We start from the raw sequence: 18,993 nt of genomic DNA, 5'->3' as shown, positions 1-18,993 counted from the left end.
CTTCAAATATCTCTCTATTCCCTTAGAGTGGTTCCCTCAAATCTGATAGAATATTCTCTGTAAAGCCTCCCTTATACTTGGTAATTAACTGATAAAAACAATACTGGAAAGAATTTTTACATTCTAACAAAATGCCTCTGTGATATTGCAATTTTTTAAAAAAATCACTTATTTGGCTTATTTCAGCCAGTTTATTTTGAAATGCTAGGGAGCTCTGGGGAAAATGCTCCTTGACATTAATGATATTAACAGACTAACCCAATCTAAGACTCAGATTACGTCTGGAAGTAATTTTTAAAAAAAGAAATTTCCTGATACCTTTTACATCATAATTGCTGCTTAGTGAAAGAGTAATAAAAAAATTAGATTCATCTATTATCCTTTAAAGGAAATTAAAAATCAGTTTACATATCTACATGCAGGTAATGTACATGCATATTTTTCTTTGCTTTCCATTTTCTTAGCTTTTTTATATTAATTCTCTTAAGACATTTTGGGTTGTATGTCTGGAAACTTCAGCCATCCGGAAAAAAAGGAGGTTGAGAAATAATGAAAATATGCTGAAAGAATTCACATAAAAGTTTTGGAGATTTGAAAATGGGAACAACAGACACTTAAACAGTTATTGAAGCAGAAAAAAAAATGTCCTTCCTGGCAGGTACTTATATAGCAATATACTGATAACCGTTGGATAAAAATAAAGGCATCCAGACATTATTATAGAGCTCTTCTATATGAAATGCAACTTCTTATTCAAAGGTAAAAACAGAGCCCAGTCCATATTTTTTTTCTTTGTGGTTTGAACATCAGAAAAAAATCATCAATTGTAAAAGAAAAATGAAGTCTTAAAAATAAATTTAGTTTATTTAGTTCAAATATCTGCTTAGTAAGTTCTTCCCATTTATTACTACACAAATACACACATACTACAGAAGATACATGGGTGATCTGTGTATTAATAGGTAGTTCAAAATAATTTCTGTTAATACGATTGCCATTGTTGTCCCTTCTATATTTTTTTTTTTTCAAAACAGATGTCCAAGCAGTGGCAAACATGTAAAAATGGTAAAAGTCATAGAAGCCCCTTCCAGTGGGACTAACACAAGTATTTAAGTAGTTTCCGAATATTAGTAATCCAAGAGGTTTCAAATTAAATGCTCAGATTCTGGGCATTGAACTGACGATTATTTAAGGAAGAGGATAATTTCTTGTTTAAATTCTTCCTTTTTTATATTTTAATCCATGTTTTTAATAACTCAGCTCTCATGAATTCAAGATGTTGTCTGGTAGACTTTGAACCAAGTCTATCTGCCTTTAAAGCTCACGAGTTAATAAAACCAACCAACCAAAGCTGGAGGCTTTTTATACTTTTCCCATTATTCATTTATTTGAACTTTATTGTATAAAGTTATTTAGAAAAAAAAGTTAGAAAGCAAAACCAAAGAGATAAAGTGGAGCCAAAATATAAAAATAGAAACATACATAGGACCTTAGACTCTATGCACTCAGCAATAAGAAGTCGTGAAAGTCTCTTAAACTCAAGAGTAAGAGAACAAAATGCTACGCAGATGTTAGTCTTGCCGCTGTTTTAACATCCTTTTCCTTCCTGAGTTTGAACCCAACTACAGAACAGACAATGGGTCTAGAATAATTTATAGATAAGTTTCCACATTATCGTATACCTATAAAACATATTGATAATTTAGCTAGAACATAAAATCATTTTTTTAGTGGATAGAACTATCTTGTTCTTTACATTCCGTGTAAATTCTCAGATATGTCATTTTTAACATAATTACAAGATATTGACAAAATAAAATAAGCTTTCAGCTGGTATCGATTGCTGATTTAAAATAATCCAGATGTCTTCTGGACATTTTGTGCATACCTTATTATCCACTAATTATCTATTATATTCTATAATTTTCTTATCCAGGGGCTCTTAAAGAGTGTGAGGAACGACAGTAGTCTGATTAAAAAACAAGTATAGCCGGGCGCGGTGGCTCACGCTTGTAATCCCAGCACTTTGGGAGGCCGAGGCGGGCGGATCACGAGGTCAGGAAATCGAGACCACGGTGAAACCCCGTCTCTACTAAAAATACAAAAAATTAGCCAGGCGTGGTGGCGGGCGCCTGTAGTCCCAGCTACTCAGAGAGGCTGAGGCAGGAGAAAGGCGTGAACCCGGGAGGCGGAGCTTGCAGTGAGCCGAGATCGCGCCACTGCACTCCAGCCTGGGTGACAGAGCGAGACGAGACGCCGTCTCAAAAAAAAAAAAAAAAAAAAAAATTAGCCGGGTGTGGTGGCGGGCACCTGTAGTTCCAGCTACTCGGGAGGCTGAGGCAGGAGAATGGCATGAACCCGGGAGGCGGAGCTTGCAGTGAGCCAAGATCGTACCACTGCACTCCAGCCTGGGCGACAGAGTGAGACTCCGTCTCAAAAAATATATAAAAATAAATAAATAAATAAAAATAAAAAACAAGTTTATAAGAATTTCCACTGAGTCAATGTTCTGCTATGAATTTTGTTTTCTTTTTCCTAATTACTGGCATCAGTCTAAATTAATACTAATTCAATTCCAGAGGTAAGAGGCTTCACCCAATCAGGTAAATGAGAAAATGCAGAATTGTCTTTCTCAATCTTCTCTCCATTAAGATTTGTCGATTCTTCATGAAAATTTTCAAATCTGAACACTATCCTGTCAAGACTTCCTAATATTTCCTCTGCCACTGCTGTAGGGAGCCATCATTTTGCTCATGAGGACTATTGTAATATTTTTCCAGTGATCCTCTATCTGTATTCAGTTGTTCCAGCTAGTGGTAATCAATTCTCTACATTGCTTTATAACAGATATACTCTTATAATTCTTGCACTTCAAAATTCTCAATAAAATTGGAAGCTCAATTGAACACACACTCTCTTCCTTACCAAGGTATTCTAATGTCTTCACAATCTTGGTCCATCTACAAATATTTCCACCATTTCCCACACTATGAGAAATGCTTTTCCCCTTCAATTTAATTAATTACTTTTATGAAAACACTTCACATTGTTCTGTCATATATTTTTCATTTATTACTGTAACAGTGATGACTTGGTCATAGATCGGCAACAGTATATGGCAATGACAGGTATTTGGGAATCACTGTATTAGACTGCTCATCATTTTCTGAAAACACACTGATTGATAATATTACGACTCACTAACTTATATTAATTATAAGAATGGCTGATAGTTCAGGCAACTGTGTCAAACTCCTGGCAGGAATCAAAAGCACATTCAGCAGGGATTTTGAAGACAATTTAATAGAGCAATATTTACAGAAGTATGGGTAGGGTTAAGGGAATCAAAAAGGTGTGTTACAGTAGCTAGGAATTAGCAATATCAGGAGGCCCCTATAGTTGCAAGGAATAATATGTGTTACCTCAATCTTGGGGACGTCTTATAGGACTTCTAGAAGGGCCTGTCGTGGGGTGGCGGGAGGGGGGAGGGATAGCATTAGGAGATGTACCTAATGTAAATGACGAGTTAATGGGTGCAGCACACCAACATGGCACATGTATATCTATGTAACAAACCTGCACATTGTGCACATGTACCCTAGAACTTAAAGTATAATAAAATATATATAAAGATATATATAAAGAAATATATATATATATATAAAGAAAGAACCAGAATCCTGGAACCTTAGCAGAGACCAGGGGAATAAAGATCCTTAATCTCCCTCCTCCAGTCCTTCTGACTGCTTGCTAATGCTTCCCCTTGGTCAATTCAAAAAAAAGCCAGAGTGCAAGGGAAGGAGCCCTCAGTCAGTCAGTAAAGCTCAGTTCACTCCTCTGCGCAGAGGAGGGGGAAAAATGGAAGAAACAGATGAAGCTAAGAGGGAAAAACAAATGGAAATTAACTAACTAACTTACTTTCTCCCAGTCCTATTTACATAAAGTTAGGACACACTAATTTGAATCACAATGCCCTTTCTTTTGCCCCCTTTTCTTAGCTAATTGTGTTAGAATGCCTTTGTTAGAGCAGTAATTCACAAACTTCTTCAGACCAAAGCATAGGCAGTCAACCAAAGAGCATTTAAAAGGCATATATACATACGTGGTGAAAAAATTTCTTTTGCACTTGCTTTGTATGATAATATGAATACAGGTAATTAAACATTCAATTTATATAAAAATTCCTAACATTTAAAATTCTCATTTTTAAGAGAAATTAAGCTTGCTTCATGAATGCAATTTTTTCACATTGGCTTTTATGTTTGAAATGGTCAGTTGCAATTCCCGATCAAGACTTTTAAACAAGTTCTCTTTATATTCTTGAGAATCTCCATTGACTCTCATGGAGAAATGTTGTTGATAAAATAGGTAAAATTATTTTGTGAATGTCAGTAAAGCCATTCAAAGTTTATAAGAAATGAAATTATATTTAAATAAAAGCTCTTTTCTATCCTTAAGGCAATAAAATGTTAAACGTTACTATGATGATGCAAATAAATTTTAAATTCAAACAACATTTTCCATATCACAAATTTCAAGGTGTTGATGAAGCTCTAATTTGTAGAATATACATGCATTGTTACATCTATTGTTACATGTTACGGTCTTTCTGCTGCTGGCTCTAAGGCCACTTAAAGCCACACCCACTGCAACTAAAAAGAGGTATCTCAAATTTGTGAAAACAGATTTGTGGGCAACATTTAGATCTGTGCCCACAAGGAAACTCTATCTTTTAATTCCTCCTCCACTACCTTCCTCTGAATTCATTAGGTTCTGTTATGTCCTTCTTGGACATCTGAAATTCTTCCACTAACTTCATGGGCCCTTTGTCTATGATGGATTACAATGTATGCCCATTCTAGCTAGTGTATAGATGTCCAAGTGGTAATGAATATCTAAAGAAGACCACAGGATGGATTATCAGACCTCTTTCCATCTCAGTAATGACAGTCACTTCCCAGGCCTCATTCATATGCCCCAAAGGCAAAGGAGATCAATATCTCAGGCATACACTTGTAACCGTTTCTGCTGTACACTAAGTAGAATGCTCAGGACCCAGAAAAAATTTTATCTAGTTACAGTCTATTATGGCCTACTGAAAATAATTCTAATGGTAGGAAAGGTAAACCTAGTGTGTTTTCTCCATTAAAATATAAATTTAATACTTTTTAAGATTTAGTATGGTGTTTATAGTTTGATCAGGGAATAGTTATAATATCATAGGATGCAAAACTGAAAACCTAATCATCAGATTTTACACGCATAAAGTCTTCTATCCATTACAATTCATTTGACGATTTTCCCCTTTTGTAAGGGAAACCAATGAAATGAAGAAATCATGATTTTACAAGTAAATACCACTAAGATCTATGTTTCAGTCCATTTTCTGCTGCTATAACAGAATACCACAGACTGGTAATTTAGAAAGAAAGGGTATTTATTTGGCTCATGGAGGCTGGGGAGTCCAAGGTGAGGACCTTCTTGCTGCTTCAAAACATAGCAGAAGGCAACACATGGTGAAAGACAGCAAGAGAGAGAGGAAATCAATCTATACTTATTTTCATCTCAAACCTACTCCTGGGCTAACTAACCATTTACTCAATATCATATGAGGACAAAGCCTGTGCGACTTAATCACCTGTTAACAGCCTTCCCTTCCAATACTATTATATTGGCAATTAAATTTCACATGAGTTTTGGAGAGGACATTCAAACTATAGCAATATGGAACCCTTTTTTCCAGAAAGATAGTTTGCAATACCACAAACATGGTAAACATGTTTGCAAAGTTTCTACTAGAAATCTCTATAAAAAAATTGATCCAGCTTGCTCTTTATAGTTGCTACTAAAGTATATAAAAAGACCTACCCTTATCCCTGACTTGACTGAAGTAGTGGAGTGGAGTTGGCATCAGTATAATCACTACCTATAATATTTGCCCTCAGAGTGATTGCCAATAGATCAAAAAATTTCCCAAAAAGTAGATTTCTGGATGAGGAAAAAACCCTCTATGACTGCCTTGTCTGAAGATGTGGAGTCCAATTCTACTTGTTCATATAAAGAAATATTATTTCATCAAGCAGAGAGCTGTAATTGGTGTGCACGTCCTTGAATATAATATTGTTCAGAGTAAAAATAAAACATCAGAATAACTTGTTTTCATTGGTCCATCAGTTGCATAGTGTCCTATAATTTCTTGCATATCTTAAAATAATAACAAGCCAGGTGCGGTGGCTTATGCCTGTAATCCCAGCACTTTGAGAGGCTGAGGCAGGAGGATCGTTTGAGGTCAGGAGTTCCAGGCCAACCTGGCCAACATGGTAAAACCCTGTCTCCACTAAAAATACAAAAATTAGCCGGGTGTGGTGCCAGGTGCCTGTAATCCTAGCTACTTGGGAGGCTGAGGCAGGAGAATCGCTTGAACCTGGGAGACAAAGGCTGCAGTGAGCCGAGATCATGCCACTGCACTCCAGCCTGGGCAACACAGTGAGAGTCTGTCTCAAAAAAAAAAAAAAATTGTAATAATAACAGCGAAAATTAGATCCAATGTAGAGAATGAAATCAACTCAGGTTTTCAAGTCTTAATATTCCATTGGACAAGATTTTATTAGGAACCTCTCAGGACCAAGAGTACATGTTGCAGCAGCAAATTGTGTCTTCTATAACATTTCCTCCACCACAGCCCATAAGGATGTTAGTGGTTGCCCTTTTATATTTGGAAGTGGTGGAATAGGGAGAAGACATGGGAAGATATATACTTTGGAGGCTTATATAATACTAATAACAACAATAGCCAATGTTCATTGAGTATTTGCACCACACAGTATTCCAAAGGGCTTATATTAGTTGGGTGCATTTAGATGAAAGCAACAGAAAGTAAAACTGAAACTGGAAAAAGAAGTGTTTGGGAATATATGTAAGGTTACATAATTCTAAACAGGTTTTGTTTAAGGTCTGTCTTAATCCAATTTTTATTTGTGATTCTGAGATTTTCTTGGTTTGGAGAAGGAGATATCTGTGGCAGCTTTGGGCTTTAAATATATATATAAAATATATATAATTTATACATAAATATATAGTTTACATATATGAATAATATATAAATATAAATTAATTTACATTTAAATATAAATATTATAATTATTATTACATTTCTGGAAACACACAACCCTCCTAGATTGAATCATGAAGATATTAAAATCCTGAATAAGCCAATCATAAGCAGTGAGATTGAATCGGTAATACAAAATTTGTCAAAAAAAAAAAAAAAAAGTCCAGGGCCAGATGGATTCACAGCCAAATTTTACCAGACATTCAAAGAACTGGTAACAATCCTACTGAAACTATTGCAAAAGATTGAGAAAGAGGGAATCCTCCCTATTTCATATGAAGACAGTGTCACCCTGAAACCAAAGCCAGGAAAAGACATAACAAAAAGGAAAATAACAGACCAATATCTCTGATGAACACAGATGCAAAAATATTCAACAAAATACTAGCAAACTGAATCCAACAGCATATCAAAAAGATAATTCATCATGATCACGTGGTATTCATCCCAGGGATGAATCAATGGCTCAACATATGCAAGTCAAAAAATGTGGTTCATCACACAAACAGAATTGAAACAATAGCCATATGATTATCTCAATAGATGCAGATAAAGCAATCAATAAAATCCAGCATCCCTTTATGACATAAACCTCAACAAACTGGGCATAGAGAAAACATACCTCAAAATAATAAAAGTCATATATAACAAACCCACAGCCAACATTCATGTTGAAGCATTCCCCCTAAGAATTGGAACGAGACAAAGATGTCCACTTTCATCACTTGTATTCAATACAGCATTGGAAGTCCTAGCCAGAGCACTCAATCAAGAGAAATAATAAATAAATAAAGGGCACCCAAATTGGAAAAAAAGGAGTCAAACTATCTCTCTTTGCTGATGATGTGATAATATACCTAGGAAACCCCAAAGACTTCTCCAAAAGACTCCTAGATTTGATAAATGAATTTAGTAGTCTCAGGTTATAAACGCAATGTACACTGCTTTACACCAATAGTGTCCAAGCTGAGAATAAAATCAAGAACTCAATCCCTTCTACAGTAGCTGCAGAAAAATTAAACACCTAGGAATTTACTTAACAAAGGAGAGGAAAGATCTCTACAAGGAGAACTACAAAACACTGCTGAAAGATATCATAGATGACACAAACAAATGGAAATACACCTCATGCTCATGGCCTGGAAGAATCAATATTATGATAATGACCATATGGCCCAAAGCAATACACAGATTCAATGCAATTCCTATTAAAATAATAACATTATCTTTCACAGAATTAGAACAAGCAATCATAACATTCATATGGAACAAAAAACCAGCCAACGCAATCCTAAGCAAAAAGAACAAATCTAGAGGCATCACATTACTCGACATCAAATTCTACAAGGCTGTAGTAAGCAAAGCAACATGACACTAGTATAAAAGTAGATATATAGACCAATGGAAGAGAATAGAGAACTCAGAAATAAAGCCAAATACTTAGAACCAACTGATCTTTGACAAAGCATACAAAAACATAAATTGGGAAAAGGACACCTTATTTGTGGGGAATTCTTTGTAGATTCTGGATATTAGCCCTTTGTCAGATGAGTGGACTGCAAAAATTTTCTCCCATTCTGTAGGTTGCCTGTTCACTCTGATGGTAGTTTCTTTTGCTGTGCAGAAGCTCCTTAGTTTAATTAGATCTCATTTGTCAATTTTGGCTTTTGTTGCCATTGCTTTTGGTGTTTTAGACATGAAGTACTTGCCCATGCCTATGTCCTGAATGGTATTTGTAGGCACATGGATGAAGCTGGAAACCATCATTCTCAGCAAACTATCGCAAGAACAAAAAACCAAACATCACATGTTCTTACTCATAGGTGGGAATTGAACAATGAGAACTCATGGACACAGGAAGGGGAACATCACACACCGGGGCCTGTTGTGGGGTGGGGGAAGGGTGGAGAGAAAGCATTAGGAAATATACCTAATGTAAATGACGAGTTAATGGGTGCAGCACACCAACATGGCACATGTATACATATGTAACAAACCTGCACGTTGTGCACATGTGCCCTAGAACTTAAAGTATAATAAAAAAAAAAATGGTGTGGGGAAAACTGGATAGCCCTATGTAGAAGAATGAAACTGGATCCCTATCTCTCATCATTTAAGAAAAATCAACTCAAGATGTATTAAAGACATACATTTAAGACCTGAAACCATAAAAATTCTAGAAGAAAACTTAGGAAAAACTCTTCTGGACATTGACTGAGGCAAAGATTCATGACTAAGACCCCAAAAGCAAATGCAGCAAAAACAAAAATAAATAAGTGAGACCTAATTAAACTGAAGAGCTTCTGCACAGGAAATGAAATATTCATCAGAGCAAACAGACAACTCACAGAACGGGAGAAAATATTTGCAAAATATACATTAGATAAAGGACAAATATCTAGTATCTATAAGGAACTCACACAAACCAGCAAGAAAAAAAAACAATAATCCCATTAAGAAGTGAGCAAATGACATGAATACACATTTCTCAAGAGAAGATACAGAAATGGCCAACAAATATATGAAAAAATACTCAACATCACTAATTATCAGGGAAATGCAAATTAAAACCACAATGGGATACCACCTTACCCCAGCCAGAATGGTCATTATTAAAAAGTTGAAGAACAATAGACGTTGGCACGGATGTAGTGAAAAGGGAATGCTTATACACTGTGGGTGGGAATCCAAACCAGTACAACCGCTATGGAAAAGGGTACTATCTTACCCTGGCCAGAATGGTCATTATTAAAAAGTCAAAAAACAATAGATGCTGGTATGGATGTGGTGAAAAGGGAATGCTTATACACTGTTGGTGGGAATGCAAACCAGTACAACCTCTATGAAAACAGTATGGAGACGTCTCAAATACCTAAATGTAGAGCTACATTTGATCCAGCAATCCCACTACTGAGTATCTACCCCAAAGAAAAGAAGCCATTATATCAGAAAGACACTTGCATGTATATGTTTATCACAGCACAATTCACAATTGCAAAGATACAGAACCAACATTAAGGGCCCATCAACTGAAAAGTGAATAAAAAAGTTATTTATATATATGTACATACACATACATACGTACACACACACATACCATGGAATACTATTCAGCCATAAAAAGAATGAAATAATATATTTTGCAGCCACTTAGATGGAACTGGAGGCCATTATTCTAAGTGAAGTAACTCAGGAATGGAAAACCTAACACTGCATGTTCTCACTTGTAAGTGGGAGCTAAGCTATGGGTATGCAAAGGCAGACAGAGTGGTATAATGGACACTGGAAACCTGGAAGCAGGGGAGGTGGGATGGGATGAGGGATAAAAATCTACATGTTGGGTACAACGTACATTACTCAGTTAAAGGGTAAACTAAAATCTCAGGCTTCACCACAATAAAATTCATCCAAGTAACCAAAACCCACTTGTACCCTTAAAGCTATTGAAATAAAAATAAACAAACAAACAAACAAAAAAAAATTCTATTACAGCAATGAAAAGAGGACAAAAAAGTTTTACGAGCTACAATATTTGAAAATGTCATCAAAGAAGAGAAAAAATCAAAATAAATAAAAATAAAATCTGCTGAAATTTGGCCTTTTTCTTTCCCAATTTACTGTATCCCAGGAATCTGGGGATCAAAACCAAGAGGAGGGAGATTGTTCTCGGTATTCATCGCACACAGTACACACACTTGTGTTCTCATATATTTTACCTTATATTATTTCTCTCACTTGGATTTTCTTCTGTTCCATGATTGTTCAAACACTTTGAGGCCTAAATCAAGTATCAGTCCTCTGTAGTCTTCCCAGAACTCTCCTGTCAGTTTATATCTAGCCTCTCACAGCAACATTCTTAAAATTTTCAAAATATATAAAATCTGCTTAGCATTATAATTAAGTTTTTGTATCCCTCCCCACCCTGCCTCAAGAAGATAGGTTAAAATCCTAGGCTTTTCTTTCTTCTAGAGGGGGAAACTTCATAGACATTTTATTTAATGAAAATAGACTAATCTGAAATATGTAGGAGTTTATACATTACTATGCTCAAGGAAGAATTTAAAATCAAGATTTAAATAGATAAGTAGAAAGGTATGAAGGTAAAGTTAAGCTGCATAATTCTTGCCATACACTGTCATCCCCATTGTGAATCAAAGCTTTTTTGGATTTTTCCACCTCCTTAAATAGGCCTGGTTCTTTCAACTCAGACACCTGCAAAAAAATTAAGGATTCCTGTAGCCTTGAAGGCTCCTCTCAACACTCTGCTACTCAGCTTTGAACTTTCAACTGAAAACTCAGTTTCTTTTCTTTTTTTTCCTTTTCCTTTTTTTTTTTTGAGATGGAGTCTTGCTCTGTCACCCAGGCTGGAGTGCAGTGCAGTGGCCCGATCTCGGATCTCAGCTCACCGTAACCTCCACCTCCCGGGTTCAAGCTATTCTCCTGTCTCAGCCTCCTGATTAGCTAGGATCACAGATGTGCACCGCCATGCCCAGCTAATTTTTTTCTTTTTTTCAGTAGAGACACAGTTTTGCCATGTTGGCCAGGCTGGTCTCGAACTCCTGACCTAAGGTGATCCACTTGCCTTGGCTCGGCCCCCCAGAGTGCTGGGATTACAGGCGTAAGCCACTGCCCCTGGCCTGAAAAGTCAGTAATTAAAGAGACTTTCCTGTCACCTAAGACTTGGTGACCCTACTCAATTTCATCCTCCTATCACATTTGAGGTTATTCATTTACTGTCTCTCTTAAATGGTACAAGATGAACTTCTCCACTCATGCTAGGGCTGCATTTATTTTACTACTAAATCGGTAGCACTTCATACTATATATCATAATAGGTGTTCAATATAAGAATAAATAAATGAATTAGTGATGCCTGTACATTTGCTAAAGGCAGGCTGCACATTTGGTTCCAAGTTTCTAGTAGCCAAGAAAAAGAATTTTAAGGTTCATAGTATCCTTACGATAAAATAAAATAACAATATCAGGACCAAATAAGAGTTTGAGATAACTAATAAAAATCAAGTAATAGGCCGGGCACAGTGGCTCACGCCTGTAATCCCAGCACTTTGGGAGGCCGAGACGGGAGGATCACTTGAGGTCAGGAATTTGAGACCAGCCTGGCCAACAAGGTGAAATCCCGTCTCTACTAAAAATATAAAAATTGGCCGCACCTGGGCAACAGAATGAGACTCCGTTTCAAAATAAATAAATAAATGCATAAAGCTGAATTAACAGCATGCACATGACTGCTTTATTTTCTAAAAGGTGTAGGAATGCTTATTTTAACAAATGAAAAATGATTCTTCCCCTCTTTTAAATTTCTCTTCCCCTTTTTGTTAAAGTACAAAACAAAACACCTTCCCCCACAGTTTTGGCTGTGTCTTTAGGACTGGAATGAAATTCAGCTCAAATAAATGAATATTATCAACTTTAGTAAGAATTGTTGTGCATTTGGTATACAATGCAACTCCTAGGAGTTGACAAATGTTTGTTAAGTGCATCAATGAGCGACATAGGACCTTCTCCTCCCTACTCTCTTCTCATAGTTTTTAATCAAACATCTATTATTGTTCCATGCTCTTAAATGCCATTTTCTTCAGCTGATTATTTGTGTGACAGAAGAGTCAATTAAGCTATTTTGTCCTAAAAATTACGAAAACGAAATGTACAATTGTGAAGTAAAATTTTGTTCCTTTGCAAGTTTTAATAAATTATTGAAGATTATTTTTTGTTTCAAATAATCTGGGCTTCAGTTCTAATAATGGAAGGTCAATGTGAAGGCCCAGAATTCAGCATAGTGCCCGGCATTAACAGGAGGTCAGTACCTTTTTAGTACATGTTTCTCAAATAGATCTTAAAATTTCATTTAAGAGCGTTTCCTCACGTCACAGTATGTCTCTGGCGTCACTTAATTTTGAAAAACCTCAACACAGATTCTAGTTTTAGGCGAAGCTCAGAAAATTTCTACTTAAGGATATTTCCAAAGCGAAAGGAAGCGCGGAGACGTTCATGACTGGCATCATCTCGCATATGGTTCCGGAAATTCTCGGTAGGATGCCCTACATCTGCTCTCCCTCCACTAAGAAGAATCTTTGTGTGGCGAAAGTAAAAGTATTAGGGCTTTCAAGTTGCCCAGAGTCAAGGAACACGGATAAAGACGCTGGGAGATTGACATGCACTTCGACCAATAGCATTGCAGAGAGGCGTATCATTTCACGGATGTCCCAATCAGTACGCAGAGAGTCGCCGTCTCCAAGGTGAAAGCGGAAGTAGGGCCTTAGCGTACCTCATGGAATCCCTTCTGCAGCACCTGGATCGCTTTTCCGAGCTTCTGGCGGTCTCAAGCACTACCCACGTCAGCACCTGGGACCCCCCCACCGTGCGCCGGGCCCTGCAGTGGGCGCGCTACCTGCGCCACATCCATCGGCGCTTTGGTCGGCGTGGCCCCATTCGCGCGGCTCTGGAGCGGCGGCTGCACAACCAGTGGCGGCAAGAGGGCGGCTTTGGGCGGGGTCCAGTTCTGGGAATAGCGAACTTCCAGGCCCTCGGTCACTGTGATGTCCTGCTCTCTCTGCGCCTGCTGGAGAACCGGGCCCTCGGGGATGCCGCTCGTTACCACCTGGTGCAGCAACTCTTTCCGGGCCCGGGCGTCCGGGACGCCGATGAGGAGCCGCTCCAAGAGAGCCTGGCCCGCCTTGCCCGCCGCCGCTCCGCGGTGCACATACTGCGCTTCAACGGCTATAGAGAGAACCCAAATCTCCAGGAGGACTCTCTGATGAAGACCCAGGCGGAGCTGCTGCTGGAGCGTCTGCAGCAGGTGGGGAAGGCCGAAACGGAGCGTCCCGCCAGGTTTCTCAGCAGCCTGTGGGAGCGCTTGCCTCAGAACAACTTTCTGAAGGTGATAGCGGTGGCGCTGTTGCAGCCGCCTTTGTCTCCTCGGCCCCAAGAAGAGTTGGAACCCAGCATCCACGAATCACCTGGAGAGGGGAGCCAAGTGCTAGTCCACTGGCTTCTGGGGAATTCGGAAGTCTTTGCTGCCTTTTGTCGTGCCCTCCCAGCCGGGCTTTTGACTTCAGTGACTAGCCGCCACCCAGCGCTGTCTCCTGTCTATCTAGGTCTGCTAACAGACTGGGGTCAACGTTTGCACTATGACCTTCAGAAAGGCATTTGGGTTGGAACTGAGTCCCAAGATGTGCCCTGGGAGGAGTTGCACGATAGGTTTCAAAGCCTCTGTCAGGCCCCTCCACCTCTGAAAGATGAAGTTCTAACTGCCCTGGAGGCCTGTAAAGCGCAGGATGGAGATTTTGAAGTACCTGGTCTTAGCATCTGGACAGACCTCTTATTAGCTCTTCGTAGTGGGGCATTTAGGAAAAGACAAGTTTTGGGTCTCAGCCCAGGCCTCAGTTCTGTATAGGCAATGCTGTGTTATTATTACTTGAATATAGACTATATAGTTTACATGAAAATTACAATGTTCTCACCAAATATATGCCTTCGTGTGTCCAAAGTATAATTATTTTAGATACTAATTTTGAATCGTTTATTACACAATTATAAATATGCAAAGTAACTGGCATGTAGTGTCATGGATTTTCTGGATAGAGGAAGTGATTGGAAGTACTCCACTTAAAGCCATGGAATTAGCAATAGTTTGCTTTTTAATAGAAGGCCCATTTGTAAGAATGTTGAAAATATGTGTACCGTTCAAAGAAAAAGCAGCTTTAAAGTGACAAACAAAATACCCTTTTTCTTTTAGTATGGTTTATTTTTCTAGGTTTTCTTTCCCTCCCTCAGTAGTGAAGAGTTTTCTTTAACCAACCAATATGTGGCAGTGTCAGGAATATTGGTTTGAAAAGCTTTTGGCCTATCTGGAGTTTGGCCTTGTTAACCTAGTATTCTAACCATTAACCAGCCTTAATATGCATTAAAATTGTATTCTTCAGAAAGTTTGTTTCTCATTTTCTGCAAATTCTTACTCTGATAATGAATCACCACATAGTATGTCCCTTTAAAGCACTGACGCACAGACAAATGTTTAAAGCACAGTGAATACAAATATATGCCTTTGGATATTAAATTAATGCTTGATGATAAAAGAATCAAACTTTTTTTTTTTTTGAGATGGAGTCTCGCTCTGTCACCCAGGCTGGAGTGCAGTGGTGTGATCACTGCTCACTGCAACCTCTGCCTCCCAGGTTCATGCAATTCTGACTCAGCCTCCCAAGTAGCTGGGATTACAGGTGCACACCACCATGCCCGGCTAATTTTTTGTATTTTTAGTAGAGATGGGGTTTCACCATGCTGGCCAGGCTGGTCTCAAACTCCTGACCTCGTGATCCACCCGCCTCGGCCTCCCAAAGTGCTGGGATTACAGGCGTGAGCCACTGCGCCCGGCCAAAACAAACATTTTAAGTAGAAGATCCAGGTTTTGGTGCAGCTTCTGCCGTTAACTAGGTTAATAAATCACAACCTTGGGGCCACAGTTGCCTTATATGTAAATGAAGTGTTTAGACTAAAATAGTTAAATTTCCTTATTTCTCCCTTGGTGGCTGCCCTGTGGAAACAGTTTAGAATATTTGTTTTGTGTGTAGGAACCTAGTTGTGTTAGTTTACCTGGGTGTTCCACAGCTGATAGTGATTTCCAATAACCAAACTTAAGGGCAATTTATTCATTTTTACTAGGGAGAGAGAACTTTACAGCAATCAAGATATTTTTGTCCCTATCCAGGTTAGCTGGTAAGAGGATTTTTTTGGAGAAAAAAAAAATGGTATTTAGAAAGTTAATTTCTAATTCCGGAATGGAATAAAAACAATACGAGTTGTGTAATCTTGTAGAAAAAGAGTTGTATAATCTTGTAGAATTTCTCATTCTGTGGTACAACCCAGAGGTAAACTATTGTCCAGTAGTCAGTACACTTTTCTAGGTAATCTTGAGTGAAAACCAGCAATTTCTTTTTCCCTGTAGTCTGATTCCTTTTTCTAATCCATGAAGGCCATCTTGCAGATTACATTTATCATTAATGCAAGAATAAAGACAATTCCTCCTGTCAGTTGCATGAATTTATTTTTTTTAAGAAACAACCCAGTGAAGATTTCTACCATAGCAAGGCCTAATATTAGCTTTAGCTTTAGATAATAACAGTTTGTGAACTTACTTCCCTATATTTTTGCAGCTGTATCTCACACTGTGATTTACAATAAAATTATAAAGATTGACAATAGACTTAAATAACATTTGAAAATCTATTTTATACTTGCCATTTATTATTCTGTTATTTTAGTCTCCATATGTTCATTACATACATAATCTTATTTAATCTTCACACCAAAACTGTATTCTTATGAATATAAGCTAAAAGATTAAATAAAATGCCCAAGGGTATAAACAAAAGCAACATGAAAGTGGAAGCCGTATCTGTTATTTATTTTGTTTCCAGGAGCCTAGCATAGTGTCCAGCATATGGTAGATACTTACAGTGTTTGAATAAATGGAACCAGCATTAGAGCTTTATGTACTTTCTCTTAAGGGCTTGAAAAGATTAGGAATTTATGCATACACTAAGAGAGAAAAAAGTGAGAGGAAGAGTATAAAAATAGGAGAATATTTGATAACTTCTTTATAAAATCTAGAAATACTTATTTTGTGTTTTTCCCCTATGTCCTATGAAATGAGGGAGCACTATTTTAATATCCCATTGTAACATTGTTTCAGGAAATTTTATCAATTATCATCTTAGGTATTTTGAGCAATTTTATGACATGCAAACAAATATAGAATTGTTATGTCATCTTAATGAATTGAACCTTTTATTTGTAGTGACTGCTTTTCTGCTTTAAAGTCTATTTTTTTCTATTACCATTGTCATATATTAACATTATATGATTGGACTTTTTCCTGCTATCCTATTTTGTGCTTTCCACTTCCTTTGATTTCTCTATGTTTCACTTCTCAGTTCTTTAATTGACTAAATATTTGTTTGCCTTCTTATTTCATGATCTTTTCCCCTCTACCAGTTAGGATGTTAATTCTATACCCATGCTTTTACTCTCAAAACTTACCATATTTAACTTAAAAATATCTAATATTAGTATCTTAACCCTCCTTAATGCTACTATGGACCTTAGGAAACTTTAACACTGATCTCTTATCTATAAACTCTCAAGTTATTATCCAGTGTTTTGTTTTAACAATTTTGTTTCCCATGATTGTACCTCAAATTCCCTTGGAGAAGGTCTCTTGGTGGTAAACTCACTCAGTTTTCATTTACAAAGATCGGTCCTTGTTGATGTTGTTGGAAGGCAGTTTTGCTGTGTTCCTGATTTCAGGTTAACATGTTAAAGATATTAACTCTTTTCTGGTTTCCATTGTTGATAAGAAAGCTATTCGTCTACTTGTGGTTCTTGTGTAAGTGATTTCTTCTTTCTGTTTATTTTAAGGTGGTCCCGGTTTCAGTATCTATAGTCACTTCAGAATATCTAATTGTAAATTTCTGTTTTTCTTGCTTGTTTTATGTTGTGTTTCATTTATGTGTGGATATGTGTTTTTCTTCATTCTGAAAAATTTCCAGCCGTTTTTCCCCAATATTTCCTTTCTTCCACTTTTTAAAATCATTCCTGTCACTTCAATCGGGTCTATATTAGATCTTCTCACACTACTCATAATCATGTAACCTCTCTGTCCCAGTTTCTATCTCCATATCATTCTATTTTGCTTTGGAAATTGCTGTTATATCCCAAGATCAATTTCCCCATCTTCATTTTAGCCTACCACCAGCTTTTAGCTGAAAATGGCCACCCAGATAGAGAGTAAATTTCCCAATTTCTCCTACAGTTACATGTGGCCATAATGCTAGGTTTTGGTTACGTTTATATAAGCAGAAGTGATATGTACAACTTAATATTCATTCCCTAGAAATCTGAAATTATTTGCCCTTAATGCTCTGCTTCTCCCTTTTAATGGGCTAGAAAGTTAATTTGCTGCTAGTTTGCTGCTATCTTGAATCATATGGCTGAAGATGACTGGGACAATTGCTGTAGACCCAAAGATGAAGTCACATGTACAGAATGGCAAAACAGAGCCCACCTACCTAGCTTGTCCTGTTAATATAGGAGAGGAATACACCTTTCTCTTATGAACACTGCTTGGGATGTCTTATGTCATCAACATTGCCTATAACCCTAGGTAGTATTGGTGTAGTCTTGGTAATTCTGTCTGATCTGAGGTTTAAGCTGTCAGTTGGTTTCAAATTTCAGTGATTTTTAAAAAAGTCTTATTTGGCTTTTTTTCTCCTAATCTGCCTGTTTACCTTTTAATAATCTCATATGGCATGGTTTTTATGATTCTGTTTTCATTTTTTATCATTGTTATTTTATCATGTATTAATCATTTCATAACCTGAAGTATTGGGGATCCAAACCTATTCTGTTGATTCTCACTCATGATGGCTTATTTCTTTACATCTTTTGTAATTTCCTATTGTGTGTTCACATGTGTTTGGTTATAGTCTATGTAAACCTAGGAGTCTAAATAGGGTATTCTTTGCCCAATGAGGGCATTTTTAAATGTTTCTGCTGGAGAAATAGAGAACCTCTCTAACCTAGGACTACTTTGGTTTATTGTAAGAGTTTTGGCTTGAGTTTTTCTACCTTATGGCTTGCTCAAAGCATATTTTCCAAATCTTATTTGCTTACTACTCAGATCTCCCTGTTTTGGAGAAACGGGTATGAAGGGGTGGCTTGGAAATTTCCTTTATTTTCTGAAATCCCAACAAAACATTCAAAGAATGTTATATTGAGAATCTATTTGTTTTGTAGCAGCTGGGCCTTGTGGAATATCTAGTTACTGATTTTCTAAAAGTGGAAGTCCTCATTTTCCCTTTAAC

General features: G+C 37.3%; 1 protein-coding gene across 1 annotated transcript; it reads left to right on the top strand.

Annotated features, from left to right (window-relative positions):
• The first annotated feature begins 13,365 nt into the window (after positions 1-13,365).
• Positions 13,366-16,161, top strand: FANCF (FA complementation group F). Its single transcript, XM_003254331.4, has one exon. The coding sequence runs from the start codon at positions 13,401-13,403 to the stop codon at positions 14,523-14,525; it is 1,125 nt and encodes a 374-aa protein (XP_003254379.2). The 5' UTR covers positions 13,366-13,400; the 3' UTR covers positions 14,526-16,161.
• Positions 16,162-18,993: the final 2,832 nt, after the last annotated feature.

The sequence above is a fragment of the Nomascus leucogenys genome, chromosome 15 (genome assembly GCF_006542625.1).
Source record: "Nomascus leucogenys isolate Asia chromosome 15, Asia_NLE_v1, whole genome shotgun sequence".
NCBI classification, from domain to species: Eukaryota; Metazoa; Chordata; class Mammalia; order Primates; family Hylobatidae; genus Nomascus; species Nomascus leucogenys.
Note: the sequence above shows the minus strand (reverse complement) of the source record. Positions and strands in the feature narration are given on the sequence as shown.